The 19,450-nt window shown below is 40.5% G+C and overlaps 1 protein-coding gene across 8 annotated transcripts in view; it reads left to right on the forward strand.

The window, feature by feature from the left end:
- Nucleotides 1–18,764, forward strand: part of LOC147267944 (inositol 1,4,5-trisphosphate-gated calcium channel ITPR1) — a 76,724-nt gene extending 57,960 nt beyond the window's left edge. For all 8 annotated transcript variants that reach the window (XM_086199122.1, XM_086199123.1, XM_086199127.1 and 5 more), the window contains 11 exons: nucleotides 64–256; nucleotides 2,186–2,308; nucleotides 5,140–5,315; nucleotides 6,375–6,539; nucleotides 6,850–7,039; nucleotides 7,116–7,208; nucleotides 9,749–9,888; nucleotides 10,979–11,144; nucleotides 13,968–14,128; nucleotides 15,815–15,976; nucleotides 16,352–18,764. In XM_086199122.1, coding sequence (XP_086055248.1) covers nucleotides 64–256; nucleotides 2,186–2,308; nucleotides 5,140–5,315; nucleotides 6,375–6,539; nucleotides 6,850–7,039; nucleotides 7,116–7,208; nucleotides 9,749–9,888; nucleotides 10,979–11,144; nucleotides 13,968–14,128; nucleotides 15,815–15,976; nucleotides 16,352–16,438 — 1,656 coding nt within the window. In that variant the 3' untranslated portion in view covers nucleotides 16,439–18,764. The remainder of the gene's footprint in view (nucleotides 1–63; nucleotides 257–2,185; nucleotides 2,309–5,139; nucleotides 5,316–6,374; nucleotides 6,540–6,849; nucleotides 7,040–7,115; nucleotides 7,209–9,748; nucleotides 9,889–10,978; nucleotides 11,145–13,967; nucleotides 14,129–15,814; nucleotides 15,977–16,351) is intronic.
- Nucleotides 18,765–19,450: the final 686 nt, after the last annotated feature.

Raw genomic sequence — 19,450 nt, forward strand, 5'->3', positions numbered from 1 at the left:
GGCTCAGGTATTAGACCGTAGAGGTCCTCTCAGGTGACTTTGACTTTTGACTTTTTTGACCAGATTGTACGCCAGGACCGCACTATGGAGGAGATAGTGTTCCCCGTGCCCAACATCTGTGAGTTCCTGACCTCTGAGTCAAAGCTGCGAGTCTACTACACCACAGAGAGAGATGAGCAGGGCAGCAAGATCAATGACTTCTTCCTGCGAGCGGAGGACCTCTTCAATGAGATGAACTGGCAGAAGAAACTTAGAGGTAAGATTCAATTTACTACAACTTCCTGTTGGTTTTGTAAGGGGAGCATTGACTCGCCCAGCTGATTTGCACTGCTACTGAGGGAAAACCCTACCCAGGTGTGTAGTTGGGTAATGGGATGTTGGAGCCATGTTTGCTTTTCTTCTCCTATGCATCCTTAATTGATAGTGCAAATCAGAGATGAATTGTTTTGCAGCTCTTGAGTTATTGTTTGATTTCACTGTGCTTAATTCTACATAGTTGGTTTAGTTGGGTTGATGTAGATTCCTGTCCAAAAGCAGCAGGATGAATTATTAATGGTAAGAGTGTGAGTGTGCATGATGAAACCTGAAAACCAGTTTGTGATCCATCATGAGCTCCAGAAGCTATTGCAGCTAATGACTTCAAGCTAATTAAAAGGGTTTGTTTTTTTTCCATCGCTGTTGTCATTGTGTCACACATCTGTGTCTATTTTGCTGTGATAGCCTTTAATCAACACAACATAAAAGTTGCTCCAACATGGGATAGAAACAATCAAAATTCTGATATTTTAATTATGAATCAATCAAAAATCTTACAAAGTCAATATACGATGTCAGCTAGAAAGTAACAAACCAAACATGTTCAGTTAGGAATAAAATAAAACAATAAATTCTCACTTTTGTTGAAGTGGAACCAAATGAATTTTCCTTTCTAAATGACATATATTATAATTATTATATAAATGATCATATAAAATAAATATATTAAATAAATTATATATAAAAACCAGGAGACTCTACAGATGATCTTTGATCCTTTTTTATAGAAGTATTTTTTCCAACACGATACTGATTGTGTAATAGAAACAACAAATGGCACACTCACTATTTGATTGTGGTTTTGTATCCGTGGGTGTTGCCCTGACTGTGACGGACCTGTCCCACCTCTTGCCCCAGTGCATGCTGGTATCACCTCCAGTCTCAGCAAGCCTGAACAGGACACAACAGGATACAGAAAACTGATAGATTCCCAACTTGACAGGAGGGCTAATGCTGTCATACTTTGTGTGTGTGTGCGCGCGCGCGTGTGTGTTTGTGTGTGTGTGTGTGTGTGTGTGTGTGTGTGTGTGTGTGCGTGCGCACACATGCATGCACACACGCATCTTTCCACCATCTAAAAGCAGGCAGGGACTTTCCAGGTTCTCTGAGCCATGAAACATTTGTACAGTAACCTTATGAATCACAACTGAGAGCTTGCTAGCGAATAAACATACAAACACAGACCCACACTAAGTCACACTTCTGATCCACGCTCTGGCCCGCATACCCACACAGTGAGTCTCTCACCCAGACGAGTGGATGGACAGCGAAAAGTCCCTGCATTTATTCATCCTTTTCCACGAACAGCAGAGGTCAGATCACCAACACGTAGTCCGTTCAACATCTGATGTAAAGGTCAAAGTAGCAAGCTGAACTTTTTTTAACTTCCATATCAACATTTTAATTGATTTTAGTCACAATATTGGAGATTTTAGATTCTTTCTGCGGTTTTCATTCATTTTTTAAAAGCAGGTGCTCCTGTTACTTCATGCTAAATTGTTCTCCTTATGACTTAATGATAATTTCGCAGATGACACATTTAATTCCTAAATGAACCCTACAGTTTGTGTTGGCTTATCTTTTAAATCAATTAGTGCAGAGGAATTTAATTGATAAGCAGAGAAGTAGTTAAACACTATCAATGAGTGGTTTAATATTTTTTTAACAGCTACTTCCTGTTTCTCCAGAGTGAGGCTTGGATGTTTCTCTCTCTAATGGTGTCTGAAGTTGAGTATCTGGAAGTGTTGGTCTGTTGGTTGGACAGAACAGGAAGTCTGAATATATCAGCTTTCATTTTATTGCTGGATTACATAAATAAACAGTGTGAGTGATCAAGTTTGTGTGACATCTCACTTTGTCTCACCTCCAGCTCAGCCAGTCTTGTACTGGTGCTCCAGAAACATCTCGGTGTGGAGTAACGTTTCCTTCAATCTGGCTGTGCTCATGAACCTGCTAGTCTGCTTCTTCTACCCCCTGGAGGGGGTACATGGAGGTCAGTCACATGCCAGGAGAACCTGAGTGTCAGCGTAGATCTTTTACTACGGAATTCTGTTACACACCCTCACTGCTGCTGCTACTCACACATCCTGCTACTGACGTTACTGAGACATTTTCATTTTTTTTCGCATAATCGGTGATTGCAGCATTGTTTCTACAGTGGATTCTTATATGCAAATTTATCTTATTTTTTAATTGGATTTATGTACCACAGGTGCCCAGCCTGCATGGGTTTACAAGACGCTACATACATAAAAAACAAGAGCAACAAGATAAAGAGAAAGAAAGAAGAGACAAAATAATTCATTTGACCAGGCTACCACGTAGCAAAATATAGTACTGCACCTATAAATCAAACCTCCTGACAGAGGCGCAAATAATCTCCTTGAAGAGTATCTTGGATATAATTTTGGGTCCTGTCAGACAAAAAGTGCACACTTACACTATTGATAGGTATCAAATAGAAACAGAGCTAAATAAAATACTTTATCTAAACACTGCATAATCATATAGCATTACAGAAAGGTTATTTCTGCTCTGTTAAGTATTCACACTTCTTCAAAAATCGAGGTCAATCAACGGTTGTTCACTCAACGATGCAAAACAGGAAGGACAGCGACCTGCTGCCGAGGGTTTTTTTTTTTAATTTCAATTTTGCAATGTTTATCATCAGGTTAAAAGAAGATGGCAACGTAGCAACGATGAGCCATGTTAAATGCGTAGCACTTTTTTTTTTTTTTTTAAATCACAACCAGTGACTTGTGATGTCACCCTTTTAATTTAATGCCTTTTACATTTACTTTCATACGTGAAACAAGAAAAGTTTTAGAAGAGTCACATGTTGCAGCAGCCACCCTCAGTGAGAGACTGAAGAGCACTTGACCCACTGATCTTCTTTTCCTGTGAAGTTCTGGTCTGCTGACTTCAATCAGCAGGGCAGGATTAGGGGCAGGACCTGAGACGACCTCTCTCCTTGTGACAGACACACCCTCACACAACTTCAGCTCATGGCCTCCAAGCTCATATTTGACTGTCAGTTTTATTGAAACTATTAAAAAAAAAACACACACACACAGCAGCAGCAGCGCCGTAGAGTGTGCGCTAGTGTAACATTTTAAAAACGAAGCTTAAAGTAGCTGGAGCAGTGTTAGTTACAGTAGCTGGTCAAAAAATGACAGCCACAAATGATGTCCTATACCGAAGAAATAACCCAACCACTGTTTCAGCTGGAAATTCTGCTTGCTTACCTCTTTTTTTTCTAAATACCATTGACCATTTTTTTATCCATATTCAACCGCATATATCAACTTAAAGTATATATACATTCTTTTAACGGCTTGAGAAATTATCGGGAAGAATTGAAAGTTACGCTGTGTTACGTAACTTTTGTTTTTTTCAATGATTTCTGGCCATGTATTTACCGCCAAATACAACTCTTCTTTCAATTATTTTAAAATCCTGCGCACCGTTTAAAATAATGCACCTTTTATAGACTGAATTAAAACCTATATGTGTTATCATTTTTTTTCACTCTTTTGTAAAATCTTTTAATGAACATTGATCACAGTTCAAATGCTAAACGCGCGAGTTACTCTCCCCTCCCCGCTGTAACTTCCTGTGTGTAGGACAGGATCACGTGAAAGTCCAGCATACCTTTGGCCTGCTTAAACAGGCACTTTTATGGCTTTGGGCCCCTGCCCTCACACACACGCACACATGCTTACTCACTCTCTCTCTCTCTCTCACACACACACACACACACAAAATGTCCTCTTTTACTTGGGCTTTAAATGAGGGTTATAAGAGCAGGAGATTTAGGTCAGTGTGTTCTGCCTGCATACATGACTGACTGCATTTAGGTGAATTGCCTTGGTTGACACAACGCTCTTGTAACATGCTTACACGTAAACACCGCGCTCTTGCAGCCTCGATAGACAATTTTTCGGACACGTTTTTTTTTTTCTTTGAAAGTTAGCACCCACTCCTCCGCTTGCACCTTAAACTGCATGTAAGTTAAACTGAGTGCATGTAAGTGGCCTTCTTTCCGTCTGCCGTATCGCTGCGTTTGTGTGTCGCTCCCTCGTTCGTTCCTCATGAATCTTTCAGCGGAGGTATTTTTAGCGATGCCTCTTATGTAAGTGGCACCTGTCATATGATCTCCACAGGGATTGGGAGGGAGGGAGACAGGGAGGGAAAACTAGAGGAGAAGAAGGCAACAGCGAGAGGTAAGGTGGGAGGAAAGGAAATAAGAGAAGAAAGGGGCCCCCTTCTGCTGTCGAACTGTGTCTCTTGAAGTTCTGCCTCTTTTCTCCTTTCATCAGATGATTCTGTAGCTTTAACTTCATCACAAGTCTTCAGTATTTCCTTACTCACTGACAGAATTCTTAACATTTTGTCCCTTACACAGAAAAGAATTTGTCACGGAGGGAACAGGGTGGGCGTGGCCTTTCTTATAGTCAGCAACCACAGGAAACTCCTGACACTAACGCAAGGGAGGCATCAGGTGGTCTCTCATCCTGGGTTAAATCTTCGTTTGCACACACAGACATATTCAAAAAGTATGTCATACTCTTTGGGGTGTTATGTAACAAGCTCTCTTTGAGTTCAAAGTCTCACTAATGAAGGCTCCAGGCTTTCCTGAGAGGCAGAACCGAGCCGAGGCCAGCTAAAATTCTGTTGATCCAGATGAGGTCTGCTGACAGCTGGAAACTGTCATCATTTTTGCAGTCACATATTTAATTCACATGGCGACTTCCTGTGCAATAATACAGTTGGTTCCTGTGTGTGTGGGCACGTGTGCATGTGTGTGCATGTGTGTGTCTGCAGGTATGCTGGATCCACACTTGTCTGCTCTACTGTGGATGGGAGTCTTGGCAACGCTGGTCATTGTAATCATCATGCCCCAACCACTGGGCATCCGCGCCCTCGTCATTGTCACGATCCTCCGTCTCATTTTCTCTGTTGGGCTGGAGCCCACCCTCTTCCTTCTGGGTGCTTTCAATGTGAGTCTCTTACCTCCTTCTCTAGATAAATAAAGATATTTAGACAGATTTTTTTCCCATGCAGATATTTGTCATGCGCTTAGTCATGTTTTTATTTATCCAGGTGAACTAGATGTTTGTAATGCTTATTAAAAATGAATCAGACACAGAGAGACAATACGTGTTTGTAATTTTCCTTCAATTCGTTCTAAACAAAAACCAAAAACAACCCCCAACACTTCTATTGCACTGTTCTTCTGTGAGCATTTTCATATACTGAGAAACCCTCACCACATTAGTTCCAGTTCTTCTTTCAGCTCTCACTCATGCCTTCTTGGCAGAGCGATGCCCCGTCTGCCTGTGGTGTCTCTCCTGGTCCTACAGTTCTTCCTGGCATCACTTGGTTGTGTAATGGGGTGTGAAGTGCGTCACTGGACTCTAGAGAGTGTGACACCACCCTTTCGCCTGCCAGAGATTTTCAAATTGTGTTCTTAACCACACGCGCTCACACACACACACACACACACACACACACACACGCAAGAAATGAAAAAACTTGAACACACCTCTTTCATCTCTCTTCTCCACCATTATGTTTACAGTCCAGACACGAGGTTACATCATTAAAATAAAACCTATATTTATAAGCAGCTGCAGACGTTTTTAGACAAATGCAGTGACCGTAAAGTGTGCGACTGACTTTTCACTTGTTCATTTGAGTGTTGGTTTCATTCTTAGTCATTTTGTCATAATTGCACACTGTAGCTGACCTTCCGTCTCATCCCTCCCACAGCTGTCATACTGATATTTTCCCTGTCTGAAGTCACTATCATGGACTCTTGTAAACACAATGTTTAAAACTTAGTCAAGTATGTTTTTGATCAAGAAATGATGTCTTTTCAGCTGCTATCTAACGATATGTTGACTGGATATCTGTTTCTTTTTACCCTGATTAGGGAAATTGTGTTTCTATGTTATGGTAAAGAAATTTTTTAAAACAACAATAATAACTTTGTTATGCGCTGGTCTCGATTAATGTTCCATATTAAAATGATCAGTAATTGACTCTTCATCTTCCAGGTGTGTAATAAAATCATCTTCCTGATAAGTTTTTTGGGGAACCGCGGTACCTTCACGCGAGGCTACAAAGCCATGGTGATGGATTTTGAGTTCCTCTACCACCTAATCTACCTCATCATCTGCTGCCTGGGGGTGTTCGTCCATGTTTTCTTCTATAGCCTGTTGGTAAGACACGGAATTGTTGTTTTAACACCTTTAAAAATAGACACGTCCTTAGGAAGGGTAAAGACAGTGGGTGAAATTGATAAGACACGTGAATGCAGCATCTTTGCAAGCGTAGTTTTGAGTAAATCCATCAATAATAGATGATATTTCTCTCCTGAACATCACGCAAGACTTCCATCATTTCGCTTTGAAGCATTTGAATATGAACATGAACATGAGTACAAGTATGAATACAAATATGAATGCGGATGTAAAGGACTCATCTGGTTTTCATAAATTGTGTTTTCCAATGTGTGCGTTCCCTTTGTAGCTGTTCGACCTGGTGTACAGAGAAGAAACATTGCTGAACGTGATCAAGAGCGTGACTCGTAATGGACGTTCCATCGTTCTGACTGCTGTCCTGGCTCTCATCCTGGTCTACTTGTTCTCCATTGTTGGCTACATTTTTTTCAAAGACGACTTCATCCTTGAGGTGGACCGTATCCCCAACTCGACCCTGAGTGAGGACACGCATCATCTCAAAAATTACACGATGGTTTTGCAAATGCTGGCTAACTGTTACCTCTTGCTTGACAGAAAATGGAGCCAGTCTGGCCAATGAGTTTCTGTCTACAGGAATGTGTCGGGCGGGGATCGACGAGAACTGCACCACCGGGATCCTGCATGACGGTACTGTGACACCGGTCTTTGAAGGAAAAACTACTTTGCATTGTTGCTCAGTGTATTATGTGGTTCATTTTAGTTTAGAAACAGTCGTAAATACATTGATTTGTTTTTTTTCTCCCAATGAATGTGCATAGAATCATAGTTTGTGTAATTTTCCTGTATTTTTTACATGAATCACATGTAACCATGACCTGTGCACCACAGAATGTTGTTATGGACTAGACATCAGTTGTTTTGTTGGTTTGTTGTGAGTAAAAGTCTGAAAATAAAATAATAACAAGATTGCAGGCCATTTTGTGTACACTAGTAGGGCCAGCACACATCCTTGGATCAAGCTCTGCCCCGGTTGACCTAGGAGTTAAGACTGTAGATTGAATTTATTTGTAAACTAAATGTTTTATTGAGGTCATTTCATGTAAAACATGGCGGCAAATGAGGAAAAAAATGTGATTCTTTTTGTATTTTGAGGATTTGAAAGGTCATATAATCTTGAGAAGAATGTGTCATGTTTTGGATTTTTTTTTTTTTTTTTTGTGGCTAGAATCATGTCTGGTACCTGCAATACTCCAAATTACCAGAGGGACTGTACTTATTATTGTTAAATTGAATTTTTGGTGGCTCGTTTCTAAATGTTCAAGCGTGTAAAGTAGCCGCCGCATTAGCTGACTGAGAGCAACCATTGCAGAACTCTCTTGAACCCTGTGACCTTGTCAGACGAGTTATACGAAAACAGAGTGAATTAGTTTCACGCTAATTCCCTTTTCATGTGAGTCTTTAACAGCCACATGACTGCAGTTTATCCTGAACGTCTCACAATTGACCTTACTGACCCTGATGCGACATTAACGTGAAAGTCCCCAAAACCGTTAATGCAAGTTCCTGTCTGGCTGGATGCTTCGCTTTCTCAAGGCTAAAATGTCAAGACCGTTACCTTTGACTCACTTTACTGCTCTTATCTGCTGTTCATCCTTAAAAATGGAAAAAAAGAACTCGGTAGTGAACCGTGAAGAATCTGTCTTTGGTGTATTTGTTACACATGTGACAGGATAAAACTCAATATTAACACAAAATTCAACATTATTTGTTACAAGGCAGCAATAGAAGCGACCTTAATTTTGTACAACAAAAAAAACAAAACATGACAAGAACAACAACCCTTTTTTTTGGCCCTCTATCACTATCCTACAAACCTGGGAGAATTCATCGAATTCAAATTGCAAGTATTCTACAATATTCAACAATATTTAAAAAAAAAAAAACACGGTAAAACTTTTAAAACTGTTTTCCAACTCTTAATATGTTCAACCATAGCTGCTGTCACGTTCCTTTTTTTTGCTTTGACTAACTTCCTGCACACCATGAACCTAAATCTATCAACAGGTTTTCAATAGAAGCCTGCAACTGAGTCAAGAGGATGTTGAACCTGTTATCTTATTTATATATACATGTCCTGTGGCTACAATGCTATCATATCCTCCTCTTACCGAGACTGATAGTTTAAAATCAAAGCCAGCATGTAAAAACAAGAGAATTTTTCACTTGTATTGCTTGTTATCATCAGTTGTCTTAATACAGTATATGAACTCTATAAGCACAAGGTTATTACATCTTAAATGTGTTTAAAATATAGATTTATAAAGTTTTAATGAAGCATACAAGTGGTATTTTTTTTGCATAGAATTTTTTTTAGAAAAACAAAACAGAGAGAAGTGGATTTTAAGGAAATGCTTTTTCTGGGTAATTCGCTTACTTGCTGTCCTCCTCAGAGTCAGACGAGGAAACAGATACCCTTCTCTCCCCCGAGTGTGCATGAGAGGCCAACGTAGACCAGCTGACTATGAGTGAGCTTAGCACATTGAATGTTAGTGGGTTGGAAGTATTAGCATACCTGTGTCAAAAGTCATCAACTGGATCAGGCTGAGAATCTTGGTTTATCCACAAGTAATTATCCCTATTCTTAGCCACAGTTCGTAGCAAACGCTCTTTCAGTCAACAAGTTTTCATGGCATCATGTTTTCTTTTGTTAGCTGAAGTTGTAACAGGGCTTTGGAGGTCCAGCAAATTTGTCAAACAGTCGCTCTGATGATGTATTTGATTCTAAAATTGTCTCAGAGGTTTATTTCAAATATGATCTAGAACCCCAGTTATAGAGAAAAGTGTATTGGATGGTTTTTGACAGTGGTATGCTAACACTTACCCCTCACCACCATTCATTGTGCTAAGCTAATAAGCAGTCAGTTGCTGTTTGTGGGACTCAGCTCCCTACTGCGTGCATGCACACACACACACACACACACACACACACACACACACACACACACATACACACACAGAGTATCTATATTCTTATGTGTCTGTGGGGAGAATGGCTCATAAACATATTTCTTAAAATGTTGGAGTGTTCCTTTAAAACTGAATCACAGAACAATTCTTCTCCAATTTACCCTGAAATACAGCATTCAGGCCACTCCGTGCTTCAATATGATAACAGCCTTCTTATGCCAAATAAATCTTCATTTTGTGGCTTTGTTCTGCTTCCTCAGATGTTGAGAGTGAGGATGAGGAAGACAGCGACATGGAGCGGACGTGCGACTCTCTGCTGATGTGCATTGTTACTGTACTCAGTCACGGCTTGAGGAGTGGAGGGGGAGTTGGGGATGTTCTGCGCAAGCCTTCCAAAGAGGTGTGCTGAACTCTGATTAGCCCCTGCGTGTGTGTTTGTGTGTGTGCCTGCATGCGTGCGTGTTTGTGTTTCATTTCAGTTTCCTATTGGAGACCTCTTCAGGTATAAATAATAACCTTATGATGAACCCTTGTCCTCATGGGCACCAAAGACATTCCTAATACGGCACATTCAAGTTCCTGGTTAAAGTTAGAGTTAAGATTTTGGATAAGGTGAGGGTTAGGCATCTTTTGGTTAGTGATAGGATTAGGATTAGGATTATGATTTGAGTTAGGCTTTCCACATGAATGGAAGTCAGTGGAATGTCCTAATAAGGCTAGGTGTGCAAACCTGTGTGTCTGTGTGTGTGTCTGTGTGTGTGTCTGACACCCGCAGCTGCAGCTTGGTCATGTGAGCTGGTCCTGAACCCATCGCGCCCTGAACTTGTTTTTTATTTCAAAAGCAAGGAGGTTTCGTAATGTTTCCTCACAGCTGTTATTCCTCCGCCTTGTGTCAGACTTAAACCTCGAAATAGATTTCCTCTGAATCCAGACTCGAGCCCTGATGATGCGAAAGGAGGATGTGAATAAGTGTTTCATTTGTTTGCACCACAGTATCGGGTGAATTTCTGTAGTAAAGACAAACTTTGAAATACTCACATGACTGACCACATACAGTTCTAAAGTAAGTTTGTCCTAAATTCAAGTGACTGGTGACCACTGCGTGATTCCTCTTGAGGCTGACCCCATTTCATTTTAAGAGAAATATCTAAACAGTCTTATCAGACAGTGAAATCCAGTTTTACATTGTTCGCTGGGTTTCAAACTGGAGGGTACTTGTGTCCTCTGCATCCGGTCGACTGGCTCTCTGCCTGAGGCATCTGCCAGGCTCAACCTTTGCTCTTGTGTTTCCATTAACATTCATAATGACCAAGGTTAATACGTTTTCAACTCATAACTCAGCCTTGAGGTCATGCATGAGTCCTCTTCAATATAAAATCTTCTTGCTCTCTATTTTCACATTAAAGTCAACAATTACTTGTCCCTACCTGCCAGAACTGTACTGAAGTCACTTAACAACATGTAACCCTGCTTGCCTGTCCCCTCTACAGGAGCCCCTGTTCGCAGCCAGAGTGATATATGACCTGCTCTTCTTCTTCATGGTCATTATCATCGTCCTCAACCTCATCTTTGGTGTCATCATCGACACCTTCGCTGATCTCAGGAGTGAAAAGCAGAAGAAGGAAGAAGTGCTGAAGACCACCTGCTTCATCTGCGGTGAGACCACACTTCCCATTGGTTGAGGAATTGTTCCCTTGTTTCTAATTAAACGCGGTTAAAACCAATACTATAGGACAATGTAAAACTGCTAATAAAGTTGTAACATTCAGTGTAAAAGTAAAAAACAAAGTCATGCCAAGTATATTTGTTGAATGTCTATTCAAAATTATTTAATTGGACTCCTATGGAACGAGTAGCACCTTGTGAAGGTAACACTTCTAGTTTGAAGACTGTCGTGTCCTCTTCGAGAAGTATGAACAGTTCGTTTCCTTTTTGCATTAACAGATCATTTTACTAATTACAAGTAAAAAAACAAAACAAAACAACAGCCCATGTTTAGATTTGTGATGGGAAGATGAAACACATCGAAACTTTGTGTGTGTGGGGGGGTCATTAGAATCACAACCTTTGTTGACATTCTATCAGGTAGAAGGCCTCTCTGCTTCAAAGACTTCACATTGTTAGTTCCCCACTCCCCACCATAAACTCTCAGAATGTTTGGTTCCTCTGTGTATGTGTTTGTGGATTCAGGTCTGTAGTTTGTTGCAGTCCCCCCTCCTCTCTTCCTCCCCTCTACACTCTGCTGTGGTTCCAGAGAAGGCTGACTCATGAGGGCTTCCTGCCACTGCTCTGCTCGCCTCCATAATTCATGTCTGTCTCACATGCACACACATTTTCTGCCCCCCCCCCCTCTCTCTCTCTCACACACACACTCAATTTTCATTTTCATATCATATGCTTATTAAAATTTCTATTCCATCTACCAATAATTTGTCTCTCCGTGTCACACCCCCTGTATTTTCTTCCATGTAGCTGATATGTTTGAGTATCTGTTGATTGTGCATGTGCGTGTGTACACATATGTTGGATCAGGGCAACTGGTAGGCATATGGAATGAGAACAGTATTATGTCACCAACCGGTCTTCAGGTGTGACTCACCCATTTTAAATAAGGCCAGGCCACAGGGGGAGCTGCCGTCTCCATGGTTTCTAGCAGGACTACAAGTGAAGTAACTCAACCGGCTCTCAATCTTCTAGCTATGTTTCATAAAACCATCGATCTTTCTCTCAATCTGGTATTAGTTTTCAGGTTGTCGGGTCAGTGGACAGTGTTTGATTCACAGCATGAGCCAACTGAGCGGGGCGTTGATATTTACCTGTCACTCAACTTAATACTCAGGGGGAAAAAAAGAACTTTAATCAATGTTCTCTCAATCATACTGTAGGTTGATTCTAAATGCTCAGTTGTGTCACTACATATTTAAAAACCACTTTAAGAATTACTGAATATGCCAGCCTTCCCATATTAAACATGAAGCTATGTTGGGTCACTTCATGCTGTTAGTGTTTTAAAACATGGTTCTTAATACTGTGTCAGCCCAGCTTTGTTTAAATCAAACCAGCTTGGTGTTCTATTTGTGATGCAGCTTTGCCTCCATTTACATCAGTGACATTTTTGCACTATTTATATCCAACCGTTTTTCTCACAGGTGCTCAGACTTTTGAGCTCATTTTGGTTAAAAAAAAAACAAAAAACCCAAGTAGAGCGTTCACTGTGTAACGCCACAAGACCTGATGTAATGGATTCTTCTAACTTTTTGAGACCTGAGTTGACTATTACATGCTTGATGAGATGTTCTTGTCATTTTAAGAGTTATAATTTCTTTAAATGTTAAATAAACTGTTGGGCAAAAAGAAAGTCATTTTAAATAGAAGCCAAAGGTCTAAGCCTTTTTTGTTTGTTTGTAACTTGTGTGTCTTTCTGCTAAAGAGTTAAAGAAATACAGGTTTTAGTGGATGTTGACAATTCAACCTGCAAAGGGACCATAGATGTGAGTTAGTTTCCAGGCGCAATGTGTGGTGCGTCATATGATGACAATTCCGTTGTTGAATAAAATTGATTTAAAAATTTTGAGCAACAGCCTCCTTAGAAAAAGATCTGGATTTCATGATTGTACTCGATCCATCCATCCATTTTCTACTGCTTATCCTGTAAAGCAGGGGTGGGCAATCATGTGCCATGGAGGGCCGTGTGTATGCAGGCTTTCCTTCCAACCAAACACTTTAACAGGTGATTCCACTGATTAACACACCTTCAGCCACAGAAGAGTGTTAATCAGTGGAATCACCTGTTAAAGTGCTTGGTTGGAAAGAAAGCCTGCATACACATGGCTCTCCATGGCACATGATTGCCCACCCCTGCTGTAAAGGGTTGTGGGGGTGCGGGTGCGGGTGGAGCCTATCCCAGCAGCCTTCAAGAGGCGGGGTTCACCCTGGAGAGGTCACCAGTCCATCACAGGGCCAACACATAGAGACAGACAACCATTCACACTCACAGTCACACCTACGGTCAATTTAGAGTATCAATCAGCCTCGTCCCCTCTGGATGTCTTTGGACTGTGGGAGGAAGCTGGAGTACCAGAGAGAACCCACACAGGAACAGGGAGAACATGCAGACTCCACACAGAAAGATCCTGTGATGGAGCTGGGACTTGAACCTGGAACCTTCTTGCTGTGATGCAACAGTGCTGACCACTGCACCGCCGTGCTGCCCTAATGATTGTACTATTCCCTTCAAAGTTGCAAACTGTGAAAAACTTAAAAACCAACTGAGTGACACACATACCTCACAGTGTGTTTAGTTTTTTGTTCTTTTATTTGTGATCTTATTTATTTTCCACCACAGTTTCATTTTTTTTCCCCTGCACACTTACAGTGTATTTTTAACTCGAAACTCTTACACCTTCTGATTACACCAGGAGACTTCTTTTTTCCTGTTCTTTTCTATTAATCACTCTTAACTTTATTGCCCCTCAACAGGCCTGGAGCGGGACAAATTTGACAACAAGACTGTGACTTTTGAGGAGCACATCAAAGAGGAGCATAACATGTGGCATTACCTGTTCTTCATCGTCCTGGTAAAAGTGAAAGATTCCACTGAATACACAGGCCCTGAGAGCTATGTGGCTGAGATGATCAAGGTAAACACAAACACCTGACTCCCATAAACCACGCACATACTTCCTGAAATGATCAAGCAGTGCCATTTCAGGTTCATGAATGCAAATACTTCATATTTCAGCCTGTCTGGGAGCCAGTGGTAAACCACATGAGTCTTGCATGTCATAAGCTCATAGTCACATCAAGTCAAGTCAGTTTAATTTGTATTGTGCCAAATCACAACGAAAGTTATGTCAAGACACTTCAGAAGTACAGCAGGTGTTATACCACATTCCTTCAGTGAATCTGTAGCCAACAAGTCTCCATGAGCGCGCATCATAGAGCTGCTGATAATATACTGTATGTGGCAAGAGTTTCTCTGCTCCACAGCTGCTTTCATGATAATGATATTAACTTTTATTTGCATTGCACAATTCAAAAGTGCAATTAGAAACAAGGTAAAAACAAAACAAAAAAACTTTTAAAAATTGCTTGATGTCCAATTACAAGTAAATAGATGAGGACACGGAAGGCCTGTCTGTATAAGGGACTTGAAGGTTGAATCTGGGGTGTTTGCTTCCTGTGGTAAGCCATTCCAGTTCTGTCTGGATTATACTGGTTTAGCAATCCTGAATTAAGAAGCAGTAACTTGGGTGTTGTATAGAAGACTTATAGAACTAGCCCTAACCCCTCAAACTAACTTCAGGATAATAATCCAGTTCAGTTTTATTTATACAGTTCCCATTCATAACAGGTCATATAGACCACAGAGACCCGCAGTGGTGACATTTTCCCTTTTTATCAATGCGCCATGGTCCATCCCTGGCAGCCCAGGCCCTTGTAAAAGTATAGCTAGGCGATGGTTCAAAATAAACCTGAGCCAGTTCAGACAATAGGATTTATTGAAAAGAACAGTTTTAAGTATATACATGAAGAGGTTGTCATCTATCTGGATGCCATGTCGTTGGTAACAGTCAGTCCTAGAGGTGTGTTTTATGTGAGATAATGGACTTGGTCGTAAGGGCTTGACCTGATCAAAGCTAAGTCCTTTCAACAGTTCTGGAGGCCAGCAATTAATGTCATTTCATTATTGCATTATTGTGCTATGAATTAGTGTTAGAACTGAATAAGATTGTCTAGGGGAAGGATTTATGAGGGGAATAATAAAGGTCCAAGCATAGAACCTTGTGGAACTCCTGGACTAACTTTAACTTGCACAGACGAAGAAATCAATCTGACAATGAATAGGAACCAGCTTGAAGCAACTGAATGTTCTGGTCTCCGTAAGATGGTCAATAGTTCTAGATCTAACAGGACAACTAAGTATCTGTTGCAGTAAGGAGGAAATCTGTGACTTTCATCAGTGCTGTCAGTGTTGCAATACACTCTTAATTCTTACTGAAAATCCTCAGATTGTTCCTCAGTAGGAAGTCGCATGACTTTTGGGTAGCTGCTCTCTCTAAACAAAATGTGTTGTTCTTTTCTAAACTCACCTGTTAAACATGCTGGATTTAATTACAAAAACAGACAAATGCAGTCAAACAGGAAGTCAGTGACCCAACCCATCTGCAATGACAGCATGATAAAGAATACTTATTTATCAGTGTCATTTTAATTACACAGTACCAGAAAGTATCATCTTCTAGTAAATATCACCAGTACTTTTTGACATGAATCCACCTTTGTGAAATCCTAAACACATCTCCCATTTCTTTAAATGTACTTAGGAGCACAATCTGGACTGGTTTCCACGGATGCGTGCTATGTCACTGGTGAGCAGCGATGCGGAAGGCGAGCAGAATGAAATCAGGAATCTACAGGAGAAGTTGGAGTCAACCATGAGGCTGGTGGCCAACCTGTCTGGACAGCTGACCGAGCTTAAGGAGCAGGTATGTATCATCCTGCACTTGGTCCTTGTGTTGTCCTTGATTTGGTTTCCTTTAGCATTCAGCCTCTACTCATTGTCCTCTATACTCAAGCTGACCGCGTTAACACTGGAAGAATTCCTGGGGTTTGGTGCGCCTAAAATCAGAAACCATACTGACAAGGTTATAGTCTATGTACACTGTACATTGTGGTCCATTTTAATTGCAACAAGGCACACATGAGGCATACACAATCAGTGCAACGTATCTAGTTTCTGTTCTCTCTCTTCTTGGGTTGAGAATTATCTGCCAGATTATTTCTCTAGAATGAATACAGATGTAATGCTGAGTGAAACGCTATGTTTGAAGTGTTGTTGTTTTTCTTATTTCCGTGCATAGATGACAGAACAGAGGAAGCAGAAGCAACGAATTGGTCTTCTCGGTCATCCCCCTCACATGAATATCAATCCCCAGCAGCCTGCCTGAGGACCTCGGGGGCCAGTATCACTTGTGCCTGAACACTCCTAAAGACGGACCATGTGTCAGAAAGGAGGAGAATTCCAAAATGTGTCCATCTCCTGTTTCAGTTGAAGAATTACTATGATTGTATACTTCACCACTACAGGCACTCTTACAATAAGTGCTTTTGAGGGCCTTTGTGAAGTGAAAGTTATCTGAGTATGTTACTCATGGTCTGTAGCGTGTGTGTGTGTGTGTGTGTGTGTGTGTGTGTGTGTGTGTGTGTGTGTGTGTGTGTATGAGCGTTGAGTGTGCACCAAGTGCCTCTGGGACTGGGAAACCAGTCCTGTGGGTGTAAGAGAGGAGAACACTGACTTCAGCTGTACTACCCTTAATGCCTTCTGCCTTCTTGCCAAAGTTCAGCCATTGTTCTTAAGGGAGTATTCCTATCATGTGGCCTTGTCATTGAGGTTTAAATCCTCAGTGTTGCACCAGCTAACTCAGGTCACATGTGGATTTGAAGGTTTTCTTTAACATTTAATATAATGCTTTTGTCTGACAGATATAGGAATACCTTACCATATGCAATGTCTGAACAGGAGATAATTATTTTGGGGAACTGGTATTTGCTTTCAAATGTGAAATTATTCAATTAGTTATTTAAAATACAGAGAAAATGACTATTGTGAAGAGTTCTCTAGATTTCTGAATGCTGTCATAAATAATACAGTGGTTGTTTTTTTTTATTTTGAAGATAAGCATTTATTATTTTCAGAATTCTGAGTAATCTCAAATGTGGACTGTACTCCTTCCAGGACACTGGAATCACACAAATGAGAAAAGGTTGAATTTCATGGGCTTGTTGCAACAATTCCTTCAAGTGATGAACCTAACTTGGGAGAGAGAGTAAATCCTGTGATTGCTTCACTCTTAAGTATGTTTAAGGCTGTGCTGAATACCAGGAAGAACCAAACTAATTGTGGAGCAATGTTCATTTTGATTCTATTTTGATATGTCTGCACTGAATTATTTAATCTTCCTTTAATTTGTTTAAGCACTGATTTTTTTCCTTTTGCACACAGTTATTTGTTACTTTTTTGTTTTTGTTTGTTTGGCTACTTGGTAAAACATCCAGAAGAGAATGAGTGAGTCTATGTGAGACCAAACACCCCCCCCCCCCTTCCAAAAAAAAAAAAACTAACATCATTTAGAGTGCTGCTTGACCGATCCGACTTTTTATGATAATAGATGGTTTGTGTCTGAGTTGTACATTCCTTTCTTGGAGTCTATTTAAATAAACAAGCGTGTAAAATAATGTGCTGGTGAGCGTTTAGAGGATTTATGCATGTAATGCTGAGACACAAACAGAAGTAAGCCTATCAAAGTCGACCATTAGCATGCAGTTCATTTCAATACACGAGTGGTTCCTCTCCTCCACAGCACTGCAGACACAAGAGAAAAACTCTCATAGCCACCAAATGAACTGTGAAGCCTTAACTTCTCAGGAAGTGCGCTTATCTATGAAGGATATCGCATTAGGAAATGTGTGCACTCGTACGAGGGTTGCGCAGGTTCATCAATTTGAAATTGAATAACGGACATTTATGTGGATTTTATTGCCTTGTTTGAACAACATTCAATCATTTTGCCCTCAGTCTGTTGGGTTAATTATCACATACCAATATCAGTTCATGCAATATTTTTTTCTCATAATGTGCAAAATTTGATCAAAAACATTTTGAATAAACCTTTTTTGCTTTATGCTGAAACGTATAGAGGACAAAATGGATCCTTACCAACGGTAAGCATTGCCAGGAGGTTTGAGAACTGAATCCTGTGTTGGATTGTAACACGTTGATCGGGATTGTGTTTTGATTGCATCTCAACTTCTTCAGCACAGTGAGGTAAATATCTAAAAGTCCTTCCAGTTCAAGTGAGGTGAGGCTGAGCTCTGTTTCCAGCCCCTCTGTTTTTCACACTGTGAAGGGGGACACATTTATTCAGGATTAGGCTTTAATCAGGCGTATTTTAGTATTTTACTCTTAAATGCAAAATTTTAAGATGGAGTCATCCAAGGCTTAATGAAATCTATCATGGCAGGCTATTATTTTTATCAGATAGGTGGTGAAAGTTAATGTCCTTGAACTTATTTTTAACCAAATATGTTGTCAAAATGATGTTGCCCCCATCCATCATGGGTGTACTTGTGGATGTTGGATTGTTATTAACAATGTGTTTTTGATTGAAATTTTTAATCCCGTTCACAACTGAATATCTCATCAATTTTTGTTAGCTTTCTTTTTTTTTCCAACTGCAGTTGTGAACAGAATTGTGGTGTTCTTTTTTTTTGGGGGGGGGGGGGGGGGGCTCTACAGAAGAGGCAATTCAAAGTAGCTTTAAGCATGACACGTGACAAATATCTGATCTTCAGCACGTTAATCATCGGGACCGGAAAGTAAACCACACATCCTGTTTACATGTGGCATCTACTGATTCACTTGGCTGAATATCCTGTATCAAACTGATAGTTTATTAAGACGGGAAATGTATTTTATTCTCTTTAAAACCCCACCTTTTATCACCCCATATTTTGTTTTGTCAATCTTATCAAAGAAATAGAACACGTGTTTTCTAGAAATTCCACCAGTCGCTGTATTTATGTGGTGTTTGTCGTTCATCTGAGACGCGTAAACGTGCTGGAGTTGTTATGTGGTGTGTCCTCCAGCAGACAGGTGCAGCCGCTGTGTGCTGGATGTGCCTTCCGCTCAGCAGGCTCCCTCCCGGTACCATGAGGAGGTCAACGTGACAGCCGGCACCTTCACGACAACAAACACGGACGACTCCTCCACGCACAGGTGCACGTGGCTCTCCCGCCCTGAGTGCAGGAACTATTTGTACATGAGAAAAATATATTAAAACTGAGATTATGAACATTACATATTGTTTAATTATTCTTACTGTGTGTAGTAGTAGTGGTTTTATCTTAAAATAATAATAATAATGATAATAATAATAATATATGTTTATTGTAGAAATCCA

Source organism: Aulostomus chinensis, chromosome 3 (genome assembly GCF_037954235.1).
Source record: "Aulostomus chinensis isolate RoL2024-O1b breed Wild chromosome 3, RoL_Achi_v1.0, whole genome shotgun sequence".
Classification (NCBI taxonomy): domain Eukaryota; kingdom Metazoa; phylum Chordata; class Actinopteri; order Syngnathiformes; family Aulostomidae; genus Aulostomus; species Aulostomus chinensis.